The 16,400-nt window shown below is 65.6% G+C and overlaps 3 protein-coding genes across 13 annotated transcripts in view; 1 reads left to right on the top strand and 2 right to left on the bottom strand.

Moving 5' to 3' along the window:
• Window positions 1-409: 409 nt before the first annotated feature.
• Window positions 410-8,491, bottom strand: LRRC45 (leucine rich repeat containing 45). Of its 3 annotated transcripts, none has more exons than XM_040456691.1 (17): window positions 7,847-8,491; window positions 7,234-7,295; window positions 6,766-6,836; window positions 6,337-6,515; window positions 5,955-6,083; window positions 4,782-4,894; window positions 4,400-4,458; window positions 4,071-4,148; window positions 3,660-3,795; window positions 3,498-3,575; window positions 3,295-3,406; window positions 3,099-3,169; window positions 2,577-2,669; window positions 2,201-2,293; window positions 1,481-1,654; window positions 1,283-1,409; window positions 410-1,069 (listed from the first exon to the last, which is right to left on the bottom strand). In XM_040456691.1, the coding sequence occupies exons 1-17, from the start codon at window positions 8,064-8,066 to the stop codon at window positions 873-875; spliced, it is 1,992 nt and encodes a 663-aa protein (XP_040312625.1). In that variant the 5' UTR covers window positions 8,067-8,491; the 3' UTR covers window positions 410-872. The 3 variants fall into 3 exon arrangements, with proteins under 3 accessions (XP_040312625.1, XP_040312626.1, XP_040312627.1); XM_040456692.1 differs by having other exon boundaries at window positions 1,481-1,651; XM_040456693.1 differs by lacking the exon at window positions 5,955-6,083.
• A 145-nt stretch (window positions 8,492-8,636) lies between these two features.
• CENPX (centromere protein X) lies at window positions 8,637-12,364 on the top strand. 2 transcript variants are annotated; one of them, XM_040456704.1, is made up of 5 exons: window positions 8,637-8,766; window positions 11,156-11,207; window positions 11,372-11,425; window positions 11,670-11,755; window positions 11,851-12,364. In XM_040456704.1, exons 1-5 carry the CDS (start codon window positions 8,737-8,739, stop codon window positions 11,863-11,865), a joined length of 237 nt encoding a protein of 78 aa, XP_040312638.1. In that variant the 5' UTR covers window positions 8,637-8,736; the 3' UTR covers window positions 11,866-12,364. The 2 variants fall into 2 exon arrangements, with proteins under 2 accessions (XP_040312638.1, XP_040312637.1); XM_040456703.1 differs by having other exon boundaries at window positions 11,667-11,755.
• ASPSCR1 (ASPSCR1 tether for SLC2A4, UBX domain containing) overlaps window positions 12,267-16,400 on the bottom strand; it is a 26,634-nt gene continuing 22,500 nt past the window's right edge. For 5 of the 8 annotated variants that reach the window (XM_040456694.1, XM_040456695.1, XM_040456702.1 and 2 more), the window contains 4 exons: window positions 14,064-14,115; window positions 13,860-13,929; window positions 13,605-13,780; window positions 12,267-13,346 (listed from right to left, as the gene is read on the bottom strand). In XM_040456694.1, the coding sequence (XP_040312628.1) occupies window positions 13,201-13,346; window positions 13,605-13,780; window positions 13,860-13,929; window positions 14,064-14,115 (444 nt within the window). In that variant the 3' untranslated portion in view covers window positions 12,267-13,200. Of the gene's footprint in view, window positions 13,347-13,371; window positions 13,472-13,604; window positions 13,781-13,859; window positions 13,930-14,063; window positions 14,116-16,400 lie in introns of those variants that run through there. The other 3 variants (XM_040456696.1, XM_040456700.1, XM_040456699.1) reach the window with 3 other exon arrangements.

Here is a 16,400-nt window from a genome sequence, read left to right as displayed (position 1 = left end):
CCCGGCACTCGACCGGTCCCGGAGAACTCCGGTGAGGGGTGGGGACACGGCGATCCCCAGCCAGTCCCCGGAGCCCCTGTGACCCATGCCACGGGCCAGGGGGGGGGGGGGGGGTCAGCGCAGGCAGGCGATGCCCCCCAACCAGGCCATGTGTGGGGTCGTCTGTGTGCCTGTGGCTTCTTCCAGGAAGCGCCTGCCCAGGGCCCGTGGACAGAGGGGCTGAGATGCACTCGCCCCGCGACCAGGAGACAGCTGGTGCTGGCAGTCACCGGTCCCCCCACCCCGCCCCCGCAGCCCCAGCGGTGTGCTACAGTAGCCCCACGTCCCCACAGGGCAACAGCCACGCCCAAGAGGGTCTCCTGGGTGGCTGGGAGCACAGACACATGTGGGGAAAGGCACCGGCCCAAAATGTGTCACAAAGTGTAAAAGTTCTGTATTTCAAAAGAACCAGGACTCCTGGTTACATTGGGAAAGGAGCGTTTGTGGGCACACCGGACAAGGTGATTGTGAGGGGTAGGGGTGCAGGTCTTCTGGATTTTCTTCCCCTGTGGCTGCTTCTTCTGAAACACATCTCAGGCATGTTCCCTGGGACCCACCCGAAGGACTGGGGTTGGGGCCCACGGTGTGTCTGCTGGGGATGTCTTGGAGGAGTAGCCCCGTGCCTGCCTAGCAGGGCACCCCAGCGCTGGGCAGCAGTGGCCCCGCTCGCTGGTCCGGCTTGGCACCGATTTTCCAAGTCCCCAGCTGTAGATCCTGCCTTAAGCTGCCAGCCTGATGGGCCGTCCCTTGAGAGGAAGGGACGGGCAGGGATGGGGCACAGACGTCCGGGAGATGCTGCCTTCCTGCCACTCTAGGAGTCCCCCTGCTTCCCTTCACTTCTGGGGACTCATGGCCCTCAAGGGAGACCCCTGTACATAAGCCAGGACGGCATTTTGCAGGAAGCTGGCCCTCTGGGCCTCCTCCTCCCGGATCCGGGCGATCTCAGCCTCCTTGAGCCGAAGCTTCTCCCGGAGAGAGGCGTTCTCACTCTCCCTGTCCAGCAGCGCCTCCCGGTGGTCACCTGCGATCACTGCAGGGGAAGAACCTCAGGGAGGACGGCAGCGGGGGAGAGGGCCTGGGGGGGGGGGCCTGGCCGGGGTCCCACAGAGGCAGACCCCATCCAGCGCCCCTGGGAGCTGAGACCCAGGCCAGGCTCAGCTCTGCAGCCCGGCCGGCTGTCGTCAGGTGGCCCACTGAGGACAGGTTGGGCTGCGAGGGCACCGGGGCTGGGGGCTCAGCTCACCTTTCAGCTGGCGCTCCAGCGCCGCCACCTTCTCTCTCAGAGCCTCCTGGGCCGTCAGTTCGGCCTGCAGCTCCACCCGCACCCTGGTCACCTCTGCCACCTTTTCTTGGTCCTTGTTGCTCAGTTCCTGCCAGACGTGGGGGTGAGCGTGTGGTGGGGGGAGGGCACGAGAAGGGGGGGCCTCAGAGTCCGAGTTACCTGCTGCAGCTCCTGTAGGCGCCGCCTCAGGCCCTCCACCTGCAGGCCCAGCTGGCCGGCCTGCGCCTGCGCCTCGGCCACCGTCTGCCTCTGCTGCAGGCAGGCGCTCTGGGCCTCGTCCCGCGCCTGAGCCAGCAGCCGCAGCTTCTCCTCCAGGTGAGCCAGGCGCTGCTGCTGTGGGCACCCAGGGGGGCTGCTGAGCCCAGGGGCGAGGGGCTGAGGCCCGCCAGCCGCTTCCCGCCCTGGCCCTGGGCCTCCCTGTGGAGTAGCCGCCTCGGCCCCGGGGGAACTTTTCCTTGCAGCGTGAAAACTGCTCGTAACTGAAGTCACTGTGTGTGTGTGTTCCGAGCAGGCTCAACCTGACCTAGCCCACACAAAGTACCCTTCCTGCTCCCCCTCCCCACCCCCAGGCTGACCACTCTGCCCTCTGGGTCCTGGCTTTGGCCATGCAATCACAGGCTGCACGGGGGCAGACGGCTCCCCCCATGCCAGGGTGGCGCGACAGTGGCTCTTGGTGGGGGAGGGGGTAGGATGTGTCCTGCACCTGTCCTGTTCTGACTCTTCCCTGCCCCCGTATCTCTGGAGCTCCTGTCCCCCCACCTTCCCCTACAGAACCAAAGGACGGCCTAGGTCTGGCCGGTGCACATCAGCCCCTCAGGCCTCACTCCCCGGTGGGCACCGTAAGCTGTGGAATCCAGGCGTGTCTGGCCACGGGCTTACCTCCTCCAGACGGACTTGGTTCTTGGCCTTGATGAGCTCCTCCTCAGCCTGGCCACGCTCACTGAGAGCCGCTGCCTTCACTCGGCTCAGCTCCTGCCCCACAGACAGCGACCCACTGGGCCTAGTCTCCTGCCCCTAGCCAGGGACCCCTGTGGCCCCACCCGGCCCTGCACCAGCCTCCTGAGAGTGTCCCAGGAGTTGCCACGGCCAAGAGGTCCCACGTCCCACCGTAGGAAAGTCCCTCTGGCCTCACGGAGATACTGGTCCTGAACGCGGGGGGAGGGGGGGCGGGGGGGCGGGCCTGAAGAGGTTCTGACTGACAGAAGGGGTGCCCCAGAGAAAGGCAGAGTCTAGCACCCAACTGGCATGTGCTCACCTCCTCTAGGGACAGCCGTGAGGCCTCCAGCCTCTGTACCCTCTCCTGCATGGCCCTCTCACTCTCTTCCAAGCGGCGAGTCAGGTGCTCTACCTGCCCAGGCACAGGGTGGGGGCAGGGCTGGGAGACCAATCCCCCGGGCGGACATCCCCTGACCCCCTGCCCTAGAAGGAGGCTTCCCTTCCCACCCCAGGAGGCAGGCAAATCTTGGGGACACTGCTCCTCCCGAGAATGGGCTGCCCCACGCGGCTTTGCAGGAAGGGTGGAGGGCACAGTCCAGTGCCACACAGGGTGGCACAGGGCACACGGCAGCCTGTGCCGGGGTCCTTTCTACAGCCTGGTCGGAGTCCCTGGGTGTTATATCTGCTAGGGCTGGCAAAGAACTGCCAGGCACCCCCAAGGTAGTCAAGGGGAGCACGGCCAGGGGTGTGCTTCGGTGACACCAGGCCACCCTGAGGCTTCCGCAGGCCCCGGGCAGACAGCGGGGACAGCAGGGGGCCTGATGGGGTCACTGACAAGCACCTCCTTGGCACGCAGCCGCTCTAAGTCCTCCAAGTTCTGCCGGGACCTCTTCTTCTCTAGTTCCAGATGCTCTGCAAGCCCAGGCGGGGAGAGCATGGGTGGGACTCGCTGGGGGCGCCTCGTTCCCGGCGCTCCCCACCCACCCACCCACCCCCCCCACTCCGGGCCCCTCGGCTGTGGGCCCGCATGCGCCCACCCTCAGCCTGGATGGCCCTGGTCTTCAGCTCGGCCGCCGTGTTGGTCAGCTCCTGCCTGGCCAGGAACAGCTGCTCTTGCTGAGATCCCACCTTCCGCTCCAACTCGTCCACCTGGGAAGCAGCACCGTGGGTGGGAAGCTTGGGTCCCAGCCCCGGGGCCCCCGCCCGTTTCCTCAGGGGGCCCGGCCCCTCACCCCCACACCTGGTTTCGCAGGAGGAGGGTCTTCTCGTTGGCAGCAGATAAGTCTCTGAGGAGCTTGGACTCCCTCTCCGCAGCTTCCTGCAGGGGAGGCAGGGCAAGGGCGCCCCCGTCACCCCTGCCCGGCACTGCCTGCCCGCCCTGCGCCCAGCCCTCCCTGCTCACCTGCTGCTCTAGCCTGTGTTCTTTTGCCTGCCTCTGGGCCAAGCTTCGCTGCTCCTGCTCCGCGGTAGCCAAGAGCTCCCCCAGGCCTTGGGCCTTTTGCTCTGACAGGGCCAGGGCGGCCTCGGCCATCTGCAGCCTGTTCGGAGGGAGACGCCAGCCCCGCCCCTGCCTCACCTCGGGCCTCGCAAAGGCCTTGCTGTTCTCACTCCTGCCGGCCACTGTTCACCTCAGCTAGAGCTGACGTCCTCCAAGAAGCCTTCCAGGATTACCAGCCCAGCCGTTTCCCACCTCCACTTTGCACACCGAGGACTCGGGTTCTTGTCTGTCCCACCCTTTTCTGCCCGTGGGCACATCACTAAAGCGCTTTGAAGCCACCCTCCAACCACACTCGTGCCCCCCACCCCTGCTTACTTGGCCTTGAGGGCATTGATGATGGAATGTCTCTCATTCAGGGCTTCCTGCAGTTGCCCCACGCGTATAGCTGACGCCCTATGAACAGAAGGAAGGTCCAAGAAGCCCAAACCTCAGAGCCCTCCCGGGCCCCCTGGGCTCTGGCGGCAGCTGCTGTTCCTGATGCTTCCACCACGCTCCAGGTGCTGGGCCGGGAAGTTCTCGGTGCCGCCCCTCGTCCTGCAGCCAGCTTCCCCAGGGGAGCACGCCGCCCCCTCGTCGGTGGGCAGGTGCCGAGGATCCAAGTCTCGGGCGCCCCAGGTGAGCTGCGGTCCCGGGGCTGCGCTCACCTGCTGCTCCTGGCCATCTCCTTCCGCTGCTTCTCAATCGTCTCCATCAAGTCTAGAAACTGGGGACAGAGCCAGCCAGAGCCGTGTCAGGACCTGGGGCCTGCCCGCTCCCTTTGGTCAAGCAGGAAGGAGAGCAGACGCCCGCCGAAGCAGAACAGGAAAGGACTGGCCTCATCCAAAGGGAGGCTGGGACTCCTGCACAGGGGAAGCCTGCCCGCCCGCCCACCTGACAGAGGAGGTGAGGCCAAGAGGCTGCCTCTCGGGCCTAAGTGTTGGCCGCCCCGGGGGAGCGCTGGTGTCCGCGAGAAGGAAAGACGGCCATGGCATGGGGACCAAGGGGAGCTCTGTCCATGCAGCTGGGGGGAGGCCCTGCGGAATTCACCTGCTTGGATTTCTCTTCCTGGAGGTGCTGCACCTCCTTGCTGAGCACATGGGTGCGGGCCTGGTTCTCTCGGAAGGTGGTCTGCCGGTCCCGGTTGTGGTCCATGGCTTGCTCTATTGGAAAGAGCCAAGTTATCCACCGCGGGGGGGCGGGCGGAGGAGGCTGCTCAGCCCAGGAGCGGCCACCAGCCAGCCCGGCCCCGCACCCAGAAGCCAGTCATCTGGGAATCAACAGTGTGAGGCAGCCTTACCCCACAAATCAGAGAGACCTCCCCACAATGCACCGGAGGCAGAGGCGTGGGTAACAGTGGGGCCAGGAGCCCGGGAGGCACCCAGTGCAAGGGGCATGTGTGTGGGGAGACTGCCCAGCTCCCACAGATGGACACTCTCCTGGGCACTTGGGCTCCACCCCAGAGGTCAGAACCCACAGCGTGACTCCCCAGAATCGAATACCACACTCATCTCCTGTGTTCCAGAAAGATTCCGGCAAGATTTGGAGAGGAGCCAGCCCAAAGTGGCACTGAGGGTAATCATAACGGCTGAGGGACCAGGAGAAGCTGGGGACAACACCGGCCGGGTGGGCCCAGCAGGAGGTGGTGGCCCCACCCGGGATTCTAGCCCAAGTTCAGGCCCTTGGGTGGCCGGTGCTGCGGGCAGGACAAGTAACCATGGGGAGTGGCAGACTGTCCAACCGGGCCCGGGGTTGAGTTGTTGGGGTCACTGATGGCAGGGGGCCACACGGGCTGGGTGGCTGCGCTTATACACAGCTTACACGTGTAGCCACGAACTCTGGGGTGACGGGGCCGATGCCAAGAAGCCGCCCCTTCCCATCTGTGGCTAGGCCACCAAGGCAGTGGTATGGCCATCGGGGCAAGACCCCACGCCCCAGGTGACCCCGTGCCTCACAGGCCTAAGGAGCGAGCGCACGTCCCGAGGCAGGCTTGGAGCAGCACAAGGCAGCAGGCTCTCCGCGGGCTCACTGCCACTGTCTCCTTCCCTTGAACCTTCTCCCTCTACTTCCGTTTCTGATTTAGGCTAATCTCACGATGCTTCTACGCGTCCCTGTCCCAAGCCCCGAGCTGCCCCTCCCTCAGTGGCTGGGCCCGTCCAAGGGAATCAGCTTTATCCCCGGCTCCAAACAGGGCGAGCTGTCGGCAGCCCGGAGTGCCCGTACCCACAGCTCTGAGAATGTCCCCGGGGACGTTATTCCCCGCCAGCTCCAACCTCCACAGGGTCTTGTTGCGGGGGAGACAGTTCACCAGGGCCCGGCCCCCCAGGAGGCCGATGTCATTCCAGCGCAGGTCTGGAAGGAAATCCACTGTCACCACACGCACCTGGAGACGGCTGGCCCAGCCTGGGATGCTTTCTCTGGGGGAAGGGCACTCCCTGTGGTCGCCAACTGAGCAGGAGCCCAGCAAACCGGGCCCCTCCCCACAGCACCTTTCCACCCACTTGCTTCCAGAACAGGACAGAAGCAGCAGGAGGGCCGAGGGAGCAGCAGGCGACGGCCCCAGACCTCAGACCTCCGGGAGAAGGCCAGTGCAGAGAGGCCTCACCCAGCTGCTGGAGGCTGGCGTTGCGCGTCAAGGCCAGGGCCAGCTCCTCTGCGCCCTTGTGGCTGATCTGGTTGTTGCGGAGATCCAGCTGCCGCAGGGCCCCGTTGCCCGCCAGGGCCCTGCAGAAAGTGGCGAAGGCGTCTTCCCACGCACCCATGTTGTTCCACTCCAGCGTGAGACTGCAGGAGAGGCGGACATGAGGCGTGTGGCCCCAAGGAGCACCCTGCTGCCACAGGGTCTGGAGGGGCTCGAGGGGAGGTGCAGGCTTCGGGGTCTCTAGCAGAAAAGCTGCAGCCACGTGAGTAACTTAAACTTGTCAGCTCCCTACCAACGGATACGAAATGCAAACAACGGGCCAGGAGGGCTCAAGAGAACTCTCTCAGGCCTCAGAACGTGCCCTCTGGGGCCGACCCGAGGATCACATCTCACCTCTGAATGGACTTGTTCTGTCGGAGGAGTTTTCCCAGAGCCTCGGCCCCTGCAGCTCGAAGGTTATTGCCCTAGGGCAGGAAAAGGCAGCCTGATAATTCCCCATCGTCACATGCTGGGCTCCAAATGCCATGTCCATACCCCACAGGGCCCTGGTCAGACAGTGGATGAGGCCAGGTGGCCGGCTGTGGGTGGAAGGTGCTTTCCTTGACCAGAGTGGGCCTCCTGGAGCGGTTTGTTGAACGAACATTCTGGAACTCACATTCCTAACCTCAAATCACACACCACCCCCCAAGACCACCAGAAGATGGTAGGGAGCCCTGTGTGCCTAGAGTACTTACAGATACTGTATCCGGCCACCATCCACATTTTCAGGTTGCTAGGACACTCAAATCTACACACACACACACACACCCCACCGCTCCCCTCCGGGTCTCAAGTCCCACGCCCGAGTGCAGACTTGCTCACCTTTAGATCCAGAAACCGCACAACAGTGTTGGCACACAGCCCCTGGAGCAGCAGTGTGGCCCCTGTAAGGCGGCAGGGCGGTCACTCTGTGCCCCTGAGCTCCTCCCCGTGGGCTCCAGCTTGGGACAGCTCAGCTTCCCAGACATAAGGGAGAAACGACTGTCCCAGTGGCCCCCACTGGTCAGGATTCACGCCTGAATTGAGTTGCCCTGCTTGCTGTGTCAGGTCTGAGACATCTGTAACCTCTGCTAGGCACAGAGCCAGCCTCCTGACCTCATGTTCACCAGCACCCTGGGATTCTCCTAAGGGGAACCTAGGATTTCTCTGTTGCAAAGAGAAACTGCCCTCTGCTGCCAGGTTTCAATTGCCAGCAGCTGTCAGGGGCACTGCCGCTTGCTTCAACTGCCTGCAGCACAGAGTAGAAACCTCACAAAGATGAAGTGTGACGGTCGGGACGGAAGACCTCTGAGCCAGAGGCTGCCAAGGAACGTGGACCACGCGCAGCAAACCGCGAGAAACAAAGCAAGTCCAGGCTGCCCTGAGGCAAAGGGCTTGACCCCAACCCCAACCTTGCAAGGGCTGCCCTGGCCCCTGCCGGCCCTCGGGTGCCCACCTTCCTCGCTCAGCATGCAGTCGCTCAGGATGAGCTCGGTCAGCAGTGCCTCCTTCTGCAGCAGCTCGCCCAAAGCCCTGCAGGTGTCCACGGTCAGGCTCTGAGTGGCCAGGTCCAGCCGACCCCGTGGCAGCCCCTGCAGTTGCTGCAGGACAGTTTCCTGGGGCTCGGCCCCACTCTCCTTGCACAGCCGGCTGTAGGAGTGCCGGAACTCTTCCATGGCACACTCCTGGGGACAGGCCTCACCATGAGCCGGCTGGGGCTGGGAAGCAGAGGGAAGGCGACTGCTTGCTCCTGCTACCCGGCTCTTCTCCCTGAGGACAAGAGGGCAGGGCCTGTCCCCTGGGGGCCTACGGTGCCGGGACCGCTCAGTGCGGAGCACAGGCACTCCTAAGTTCTCAGGAGCCGAGGAAAGAGGAACAAAGTGAGTTGGTTCTACAGGAGGGAGACCCCATGAGGGCAGGGCCGGGGAGTGAGCAGGGGGCCGCTCCAGGCGGCGGGGGTGAGGACCCCTCGTCGACGGCACCTCCCGCGGCGAGGCCGGTCCGCGAGCCCCAGGCCCCAGCCCTCGCGCTCCGGACCGTCCCCGTGCGGACGCAAGTCCGCGCGGCCGCTGCGAACCTCAGTATCCAGGAAGAGCAAGGCGCGCCGGGAACGGAGAGCGCAAACTGCAACTCCCAGGAGGCTTTGCGGAGGAGGAGGAGCGATCTTCGCGGGCCAATAGGGACGAAGGGGTGGGCACGCGCTTCTGGCCCAGGGGGCCGGGATGCGGAGGGCGCGCTCCGGACTGATTGGCTGGAGGGGCGGAGGCGGGACTTCGGAGGGTGCGCCCGGGACAGACTGGCCTGGGGCTCCCAGGACCCTGTAGGGCGCGTGTCCCGGCGGCTGTCATGGAAGGAACTAGCGGCGGCTTCCGGAAAGTGAGCGCACCGGCGGAGCAGGGGGCGGGGACCGGGCGGGGGACCCCAGGGTGGCTCACGTGCGGGCCCCGAGCCGCCCCCGCTACGCCCGCTGGTGCTTTGTGGGGCAGGCCCGTTCCCAGAACCCGACCGCGACCCCCGCCCCGCGCGCCCTTGGCTCTCCGCGGGTGGGGTCCTGCAGCCGAGTAGCCTAGGGTGGAGTAGGCAGCCTGGTTGGCGGCCAGAGGGAGAGGGTCTGCGGAAACCAGGCAGAGGCGTGTGCCCCCAACCCTCGCCGCCCGCCGAGCCACGGGAGCTCCGGGATCCGGCGACCACCTTGCGTAGTGGTTGCGCCGGGCTCGCAGGTAGTCCCGCGGCCTGCATCCTCTAAAGCTTCCCTTTGGCCTGCTCCCTATCAAGAGTCCTGGGCTTTGTGTCTCACCCGAGTCAAGCTGAAACTTATTTTATTTTTTTATTTACTTATACTTGTTTTTGAGAGAGAGAGAGACAGAGACAGAGCATGAGCAGGGGAGGGGCAGAGAGAGAAGGAAACACAGAATCCGAAGCGGGCTCCAGGATCTGAGCTGTCAGCACAGTGCCCCCACCCGGGGTTTTGCACTGAGGTTCTGCGAGATCATGACCTGAGCTGAAGTTGGCCCCCCAGGTGCCCCAAGCTGAAACCATTTCTGTTTGTGTTCCATCCGGGGTGTGCGTGTGGCTCTGCAGTCAGTGTCGTTGGGTCAGGCTTGGTTACAGGCCCTTGACACAGATGAGTCCGTTTAGGAATTGGGTACTGGGACCCTCCTCACCTACTGGTGGAGAAACTGAGGCAGAACTAGGGTTACACTTAGGCCATTCCACTCAGGGCCTCACCCTTTGCCCTGGTACGGGCGGTTCTGGGTAGCTGGGTGGGTACGGAGGCCCCGCTGGCTCCCGCCCCCTGCCCGCTATGAGTGGTTTCTGAGCCCCTGATAGCAGAAGGGAGGTCTGCCAGTCCCGGGGGGTAGGAGTCACTCCCTTGCACAGACACAGGGATCCTCTGTGGCTCACCTTCTGCTTCAGCCCCCTCTTCTTTGTCACCCGGGATTGTGGTTCAGCCCTGGCCACCGCAGGAGGGGTTGTGACCTAACAGGGAAAGTCACTGAGGCTGGAATGACTTGGCAGAGTGGTGGTCATGAGAGTGCTCCCCCGCAATTATAACTGGAGAGCTGGGGGTACGATCATTACCCTTGAGCAGGGCTGTCCCAGGTGAGGGCCAGAGGGCACCATAGTGCCTATAGGCTGTCCTGCCCACCGTGAGTTTGAGTTACTTGTTTGTTTAGGGAACCACCGTGTTCAGCTGGTGCCGACCCCTTCAGTGGTCTGGACAGCGCCGGCTGGGGTGGGCGGCCGCCCCCCGCGCCCCCCGCCCCGGTGCAGCAGCCTTGCTGATGTAGGTCTTCCTGGGGCCCCCCGGGGCAGGTGGGGCAGCAGGGCCTTCTGGGCCTTTCCTGGTACCTTCTTGGTTAAGCAGCAAGAAGGACCAGCAGGTGGCGCCAAGCTCTCACAGTCACTGCTGGAGGGACCCTGTGGCAAGTTTTTACCCTCCTGAGCCTGGGCCCCAAGGCATCCACTCCCTGTCCTGCCCTCTGCTCTGCCCTCAGGCTGTGCCGAGCGGCACTGGGTGGAGCAGCGCCACCTCCTGTGGCTAAAGTCAAGGGCTGGCCAGCCCCCAACTCACCTTCCGTGCATGACACCCCATTTCTGGCTGCCCCTCCTCCCACCTCCCTCAGCTCTGCAGAGAGGTGCCATCCTTCGGGGACTCAAGCCCCCTACCTTGAGGAGTCTCAGCTTGGACCCGCCCTCGCCCCACCCTCCAGTCTGGAGGCCCTGCAGACACGCCCAGGCTCCGCTCCCCTCCTCCCCTGTCCACCCTGACCGCCTATTGATGGAGCAACCCGGCCCCTGCACAGCTGGGTGGCTCACGGCACCCGTGCCCATACGGGAAGATTCCCCTGTGCACTGCAGGCCCTGCACGCGGTAGACCCCAGGGAGGGACCCCAGATGGAGCTGACCTGGTGCCGAGAGCAGGGTCTGGAACAAGCTAGGCAGTGTTGGTGGTGCGGACACTCCTGCCAAGGGGCCCCTCGAGGAGAGTGCCTCGGGCCCAGGGGTGGGAGCACAGGACTGTCCTGGAGCCCAGGGAGCAGCGGGTTGGCACCTGGGCCGCTCCCACCTGTCCACCACGTGTCTGATTCTCCCCTGGAGGCCTCTCCCCACCCAGTCTCCCAGCTTTCGAAAGGCTCCTGGACAGAGGGTCTTTCCGGCACCCGGAACTGAATGCCTAAGGGGTCTGCCGCAGGCAGGGCACGGTGCTGGGTCACTGACCCACCATTGATGCCTTTCCGTCCCCCGTCCCCCCCCCCCCCAGGAGCTGGTGGGCAAGCTGCTGCAGCTGCATTTTAAGGATGACAAGACCAAAGGTTCGTGGGCACTGGCTGGGAGGCGGGGCCAGACTCAGGGACCACCAGGCACAGGGCCAGCGCCTTGCGGAGGCCGGGGTGGGGGTGCAGGGTGGGACCATGGCCCCCGACAGGGGTGGCCAGAGGGGCACGGATCCCGTAACTCACTCCCCTCCACCTTGCAGTCAGCGGGGATGCGTTGCGGCTCATGGCGGAGCTGCTGAAGATCTTCGTTGTGGGTGAGCCAAGGGGCCCCGGCAGCGTCTTCCGGTGTCCCCCAGGCCGGTCCCGACCATTCACTGCTCCCCTCATGTTTCTCAGCTGGGAAACCACACACACCTCTTTGCCATTTTCCCACCAGCCCCTAAGTTTTGTGTTCCTGGAAAGCCCCATGTTTCTGAGCTGCCAGCCGCGCACAGGGTTGGGGGGAGGTGCACCCCGTCCTCCACCCCCGCACACTTTCCTCCTGTGTCACGGCAGAAGCAGCCATCCGCAGCGTCCGGCAGGCCCAGGCGGAGGACCTGGCTCTCGTGGACGTGGACCAGCTGGAAAAGGTGTTGCCTCAGCTGGTAGGTGGCCCCCAGTGGGGCCTGCGCCCTGCCCTCCCGGGGGCAGGAGCGGGGCTGGCACCTGTGGGTTCTGAGTGCTCCTCTCCCCCCCACAGCTCCTGGACTTCTAGGGGCTTCCACCCCCACTGCGGCCTGCTGTCCAAGTCAAGGCTAGAGCCCCGTGCCCACGTTTCAGTGGCCTCTGGCTACAGACAAGCAGCTCCCGATACCCGAGACTCTCCGCCGGCCCCAAGGGCTGAGCTGGGCCCTGGCAGACACCCCACCCCTCCTGGTGTCTCCTCTGCCTCGCTGCTGACCACCTGGACACAGGAGATGGGGTGGGGAAGGTCGCTGAGGGGACGGGGAGGCAGGCGTCTTCCCCTCACACCCACGGGTGTCAGGGAAGCGCCCGGTCGTCCGAATGCAGGTGCCAGGAAGCAGCGGGGTGCCGCTGGAGCAGGTGGCCTGTGCGCCTTCTCCGAGCGAGCGGAGGTGCGCACGGTCCTGACATCCCGACATCAAAGCTGCTGTGTAACCTTTTAACCATTTGATATTCCCCTCAGAAGGTGCTTCCCTGAGCCATAAATTTGCTCTCACAAGGCAACATCAATAAATCAAAGCCGCCTCTCGGGCACGCCTCCCTGATGCATTAATCACCCAAAGTCAAGTTGCTTCAAAGCCTGCTGGGCCGCCCCTCTCCGTGCTGGTAGGAAGGCAGCCCAGCCTTGAGAAAGGAGGACACCAAACCGCGCCTGTGAGCGCCCTGCCGCGGGCCACAGCGAGGGGCAGTGAAATCCGAGCCCTCACGCATGTGGCCGCTTGCCGGACGGTGCTCCCGCCACGGGGTGCGTGGCTGTGGGGCTGCCACGGCCCAGCAATGTTGCCATGGGCAGGGTCTGCTGGCAGGAGGGACCTGAAGCTAGGTCAGGGTGGCTCCGTGGCCTCAGGCCGTGCCCCCCCAGAGACCCGAGCTGCATGGGACCTGTCCAGAGCCGGTCTGGGTGGTGCGGCTGCCCCCCCACCCCGGGCGCTCGGGGGCCTGGCCACCCCAGGGCACCCACCTCCCTGGGGCTCCCACGCCTGAGCTGCAGGGTGTCCCCTGGGGAGGGACAACAGCCACCCTGCCTGCCACGCAGATCTGCGCCTTTGCGGGCAGCCCGCACCTGAGGAGGGCCTGGGCCGGACAGCAAGCCTGTCCTCCCTAATTTAGCCCCGCTGGCTCCCTCCTGCACCCCTTCCCATGCTGGCCCCCCAACTTTCCTCTCCCACCCCTCTCCTCAGGGAGTGTTAGGGGCTTCAAAGAGCCGGGAGCATGTGGAAGTGATTAGACCCGAAGAGGAGGCTGGCGGGAGCCCGTGCCCCGCGGCCACTGCGCTCAGACAGGCGGCCAGGCAACAAACGCCTGGGGCCGCTGGGGTCCTCACAGGAGGGGTGATTAACGGTGTCAGTGAGGTCAAGTCGGCGGCTCAGGGAGGACACCTGTCTGTGCCTCTGTTCACAAGAGTGAGGTCCCGGCAAGCGGCATCCCCCAGGTCCACGCGGGTCCAGACCGGCTGCAGAATCGATGAGCCCAGGGTGGGGAGCTGCAGGCAGGGCGCGGTGGGGTCCCTTTCTGGAGGAAGGACGACAGAAGCACCCCGAGAGAAGCTCACACCTTTATTCCTGCTCAGGGTGGGGAGGGGTCCTGCAGCTGGCAGACAGGGCACCTCCAGGCTGGTGGCTCTCACCTCTTGCCGGCTGCAACGCCAACACCAAGATGACCCGAGGGCCCCGGGTCGGCAGGCAGCCCCTCCCTCCGCTGCTCCAAGATGACCCGAGGGCCTCCCCATAGGCAGGCAGCCCCTCCCTCCGCTGCACCCTGCCACGGTACCTGGCAGCTTCAGCCACTTGGGCACCTTGCCCAGATCCCTCTTGACCGGCTGGGCCGTCTCGGGGCGGGATTCAGGGAGCCCCACCGCCCCCGCCTCAGCCGTTGGCTCCAAGTCACGGGGTGCAGGGTCAGGGGCTGGCATCGGGGGCGGGGCCCCAGCAGCCCTGGGCATGCACCTGGGGGGCAGGAGGCCGAGATGCAGGAGGGCCGACGCGCTACAGCAGGGACTCGCCCCTCCCCACCGCGGGCACTCACCTGGCCACCAGCAAGTCAGCCGCAGACGGGGAGACGGTGCGTTCCAGCAGCCTGGGCTCCAGGAAGAGGCCTGCGGGACAGCCAGCCCACCTCAGGCCATGGAGGGCCCCCCTCCCCCTGTTGCTGCTCTGCTCCGGGAGGGGACGCGGCCTGGGAATAGGGTACCGGGCACACATCTCCCTCCCGGATCTCCTCCCCGCCCACCTGTTGGTTCCTCAGCTCCAAAGTGCACGAGGGCAGCAGGGAAGAGATCTGCCTGCAGGGAGAACAGAAGGGGGCTCGGGGCATCAAGTGGGCACCGTGGGCAGAGGCCGCAGCGGGTGGGCAGGGCGGGCTGCATCCACTTTCATGGTGGCCTCTTGGGGGCTGTGTGGGAAGCTAAGCGGCACACACAGGGCCCAGGGCTCTGCGGACCAGGGCCACGCCCCAGCCAGGTCCCCACCGCAAGCGCAGTCCGCTGCCCTGCTCCCGGGAACTGCCCCCCACCCCACCCGGCTCTACCGGGTCCCGCTGTGCCACCCCCCACCCCCAGCACGAGCCGGGCTGGCTGTGAGGCCACAGGGGTCCCTCCGGGAGCCAGCCCCAACACCAGCAGGATGTTCTCGAGGCACATGCATTCGGCATTCCTGATGACCCAGGCGAACAGGCCTAGAAGCCCCCACCCTCAGCGGAGCCTGTAAGAGGCCGACGGGTCAGGGGAGATGGAAACAGACACACGGGACTGGTGTGGAGGAAGAGAACAGGCAGTGTTGCTCAGAGGACCCAGAGCGCGGGGGTCTGTGCAGCAGCTGGTGGGCTGCCGTCAGGGGGAGGGGGAGCCCCCATACCCGCTGAGCGGGGGCCCCTCAGCCGGCCCAGGCCCGGGCGTGGCGAGCGGGGGCTCTTGGAGCCAAGGCGCTGGGCGGGGAGGTACCGGGTCAGCTACCTTTGAGTGTCCGCCGCCCAGAACCCCAAAGCTCAGGCTTGAGGTCCCTGACTCAGCACCGGGCGGTCACCTGGAAGTGACTGGTGTGGAGCCCTGGCCACAGGGAGGGCACCGCACCGGGGCGCCCACACCCCGCCCTGGGCGTCCAGGAACTGCCTCTCCAGAGTCTCCTCCCACGGGGGGTAGTGGTGCGGGGCTCTCACTCAGGTACAGGACAGGGATGGGTCAAACAGGCCCTGACGTGCTCCCTGGAGGCAGGGGCTAACCTGAGGTGCAGATTCAGGGCCGCCCACAAAGGGGCCCCACGGTCTACCGCTCCGGTCTCTGTACCCGAGGACCATGGCTGCAAGCCCCAAAGCTGGCCAGAGGGTCCTGGTCCTCAGCCCTCAGTGGAAAGGGCAGCCACAGGTGAGAGCGCCCCCTCTGCTCTCCGGGAGGAAGTTTCAAAGGCCAAGCCTGGGGACGCCGAGACCAAGGCCAAAGACGGGGCCGATGTGAAGGCCCCATCACTCTGTCAGGACACCTGGGGTCACAGGGACAGCCTGTGGGGCTTACAGGGGGCTGCCCCAGGGCCCGGGAGGCACAGAAGCTGGGGGCGGGAGGGGGGGGCAGAGACAACAGGGCTCCGAGCTTCCCCCAGGAGCCCCAGCCTGACCGGACCCTGACTTGGCTGACCTCCCAGGCACCTGGACCGCTCTCGGCACATTCCCGTTTCACAAGACCCCGCCGGAACCCACCTGGCAGGACAGCCGGGGCCGTGGAGCTGAAAGCCCTGAAGGACCCCTCTCACCCAGCTGGGAGTCCTTCGGGCCCTTGGGGCAACTCCTCCTGAACCCAGCCTCCCTGCCTCCCCGCTCAGCACCCACCAGAAGCATCCCACTCGCTTGCTGGCGTCTCTGTGATCCCAACCAGACAAAGGGTGAAGGGACAGCACAGAAGGCCGCTGTGACCGCCAGGAAGGGGTCTATGCCTCTGTTCAGGCTGAGGTCTACGCAGCTCACGGCACTCTTCAGGACCGGCTAAGGCTGCTACTCGGACCCTAAGCGAGGTGGTGGGAGAGGCGCCGGGGCCCAGGGCAGCACCAGGACTAAAGGAAGCCCATCTAATGGGCACTGGGGGCGCCTGTGCCTGCCACCCCCACCCCCCCCCCCCCCCCCGCCCCACATCCTCCCAGGCCTCGTCCTCAGCCCCGCCTCTCCCGGCACTCAGTGTCCTGGCCCAGTGGCCAAAAGGGGCAGCTGGGCCACCGTCCCTCTCACCTACCCCAAGCTGCCACTCTCTGGAGCTTGGGACCGGCCTCCCGGCAGCCTCCCAGGCAGCCAGCAGCCGGAGCACAGCCGTGCCAGGGACATGAAAGCCGGCGGCTTCCGCGCCCACGCCCGCTCACCCACACGAGGGAGAAAGGCTTCCTTCCCCAAGCCCTGCCAGCTCTCTGATGGCGGGCGGGCGGGGAAGCCACCCCGCGCGGAGGCCCCCGCAGCTCCAGGCTGAGCTGACAGATGAAAGGAGACAGCTGCTGGTAGCAGGGGGCAGGGTGTCACCAGGAATCAGGCCGCTTGGACAGAACAGACAGCACCCCAGGGCTACTAATCGGGGCGCAGGCGGGGGGGGGGGGG

The sequence above is a fragment of the Herpailurus yagouaroundi genome, unplaced genomic scaffold (assembly GCF_014898765.1).
Source record: "Herpailurus yagouaroundi ecotype Mexico unplaced genomic scaffold, PumYag 217, whole genome shotgun sequence".
Taxonomy (NCBI): domain Eukaryota; kingdom Metazoa; phylum Chordata; class Mammalia; order Carnivora; family Felidae; genus Herpailurus; species Herpailurus yagouaroundi.
This window is presented reverse-complemented; position numbering and strand designations above follow the sequence as displayed.

What these genes read in the sequence shown, in the direction of transcription:
- LRRC45 (XM_040456691.1), bottom strand. Translation starts at nt 8,066, where the DNA reads ATGGAAGAGTTCCGGCACTCCTACAGCCGGCTGTGCAAGGAGAGTGGG. An exon ending in ACCAAGTCCGTCTGGAGGAG is followed by an intron (nt 1,655 to 2,200) that starts GTAAGCCCGTGG and finishes GGGTGCCCACAG; the next exon opens with CAGCAGCGCCTGGCTCACCT. An exon ending in GCTGGAGCGCCAGCTGAAAG is followed by an intron (nt 1,070 to 1,282) that starts GTGAGCTGAGCC and finishes CTTCCCCTGCAG; the next exon opens with TGATCGCAGGTGACCACCGG.
- CENPX (XM_040456703.1), top strand. Translation starts at nt 8,737, where the DNA reads ATGGAAGGAACTAGCGGCGGCTTCCGGAAA. An exon ending in TAAGGATGACAAGACCAAAG is followed by an intron (nt 11,208 to 11,371) that starts GTTCGTGGGCAC and finishes TCCACCTTGCAG; the next exon opens with TCAGCGGGGATGCGTTGCGG. An exon ending in GCTGAAGATCTTCGTTGTGG is followed by an intron (nt 11,426 to 11,666) that starts GTGAGCCAAGGG and finishes GTGTCACGGCAG; the next exon opens with AAGCAGCCATCCGCAGCGTC.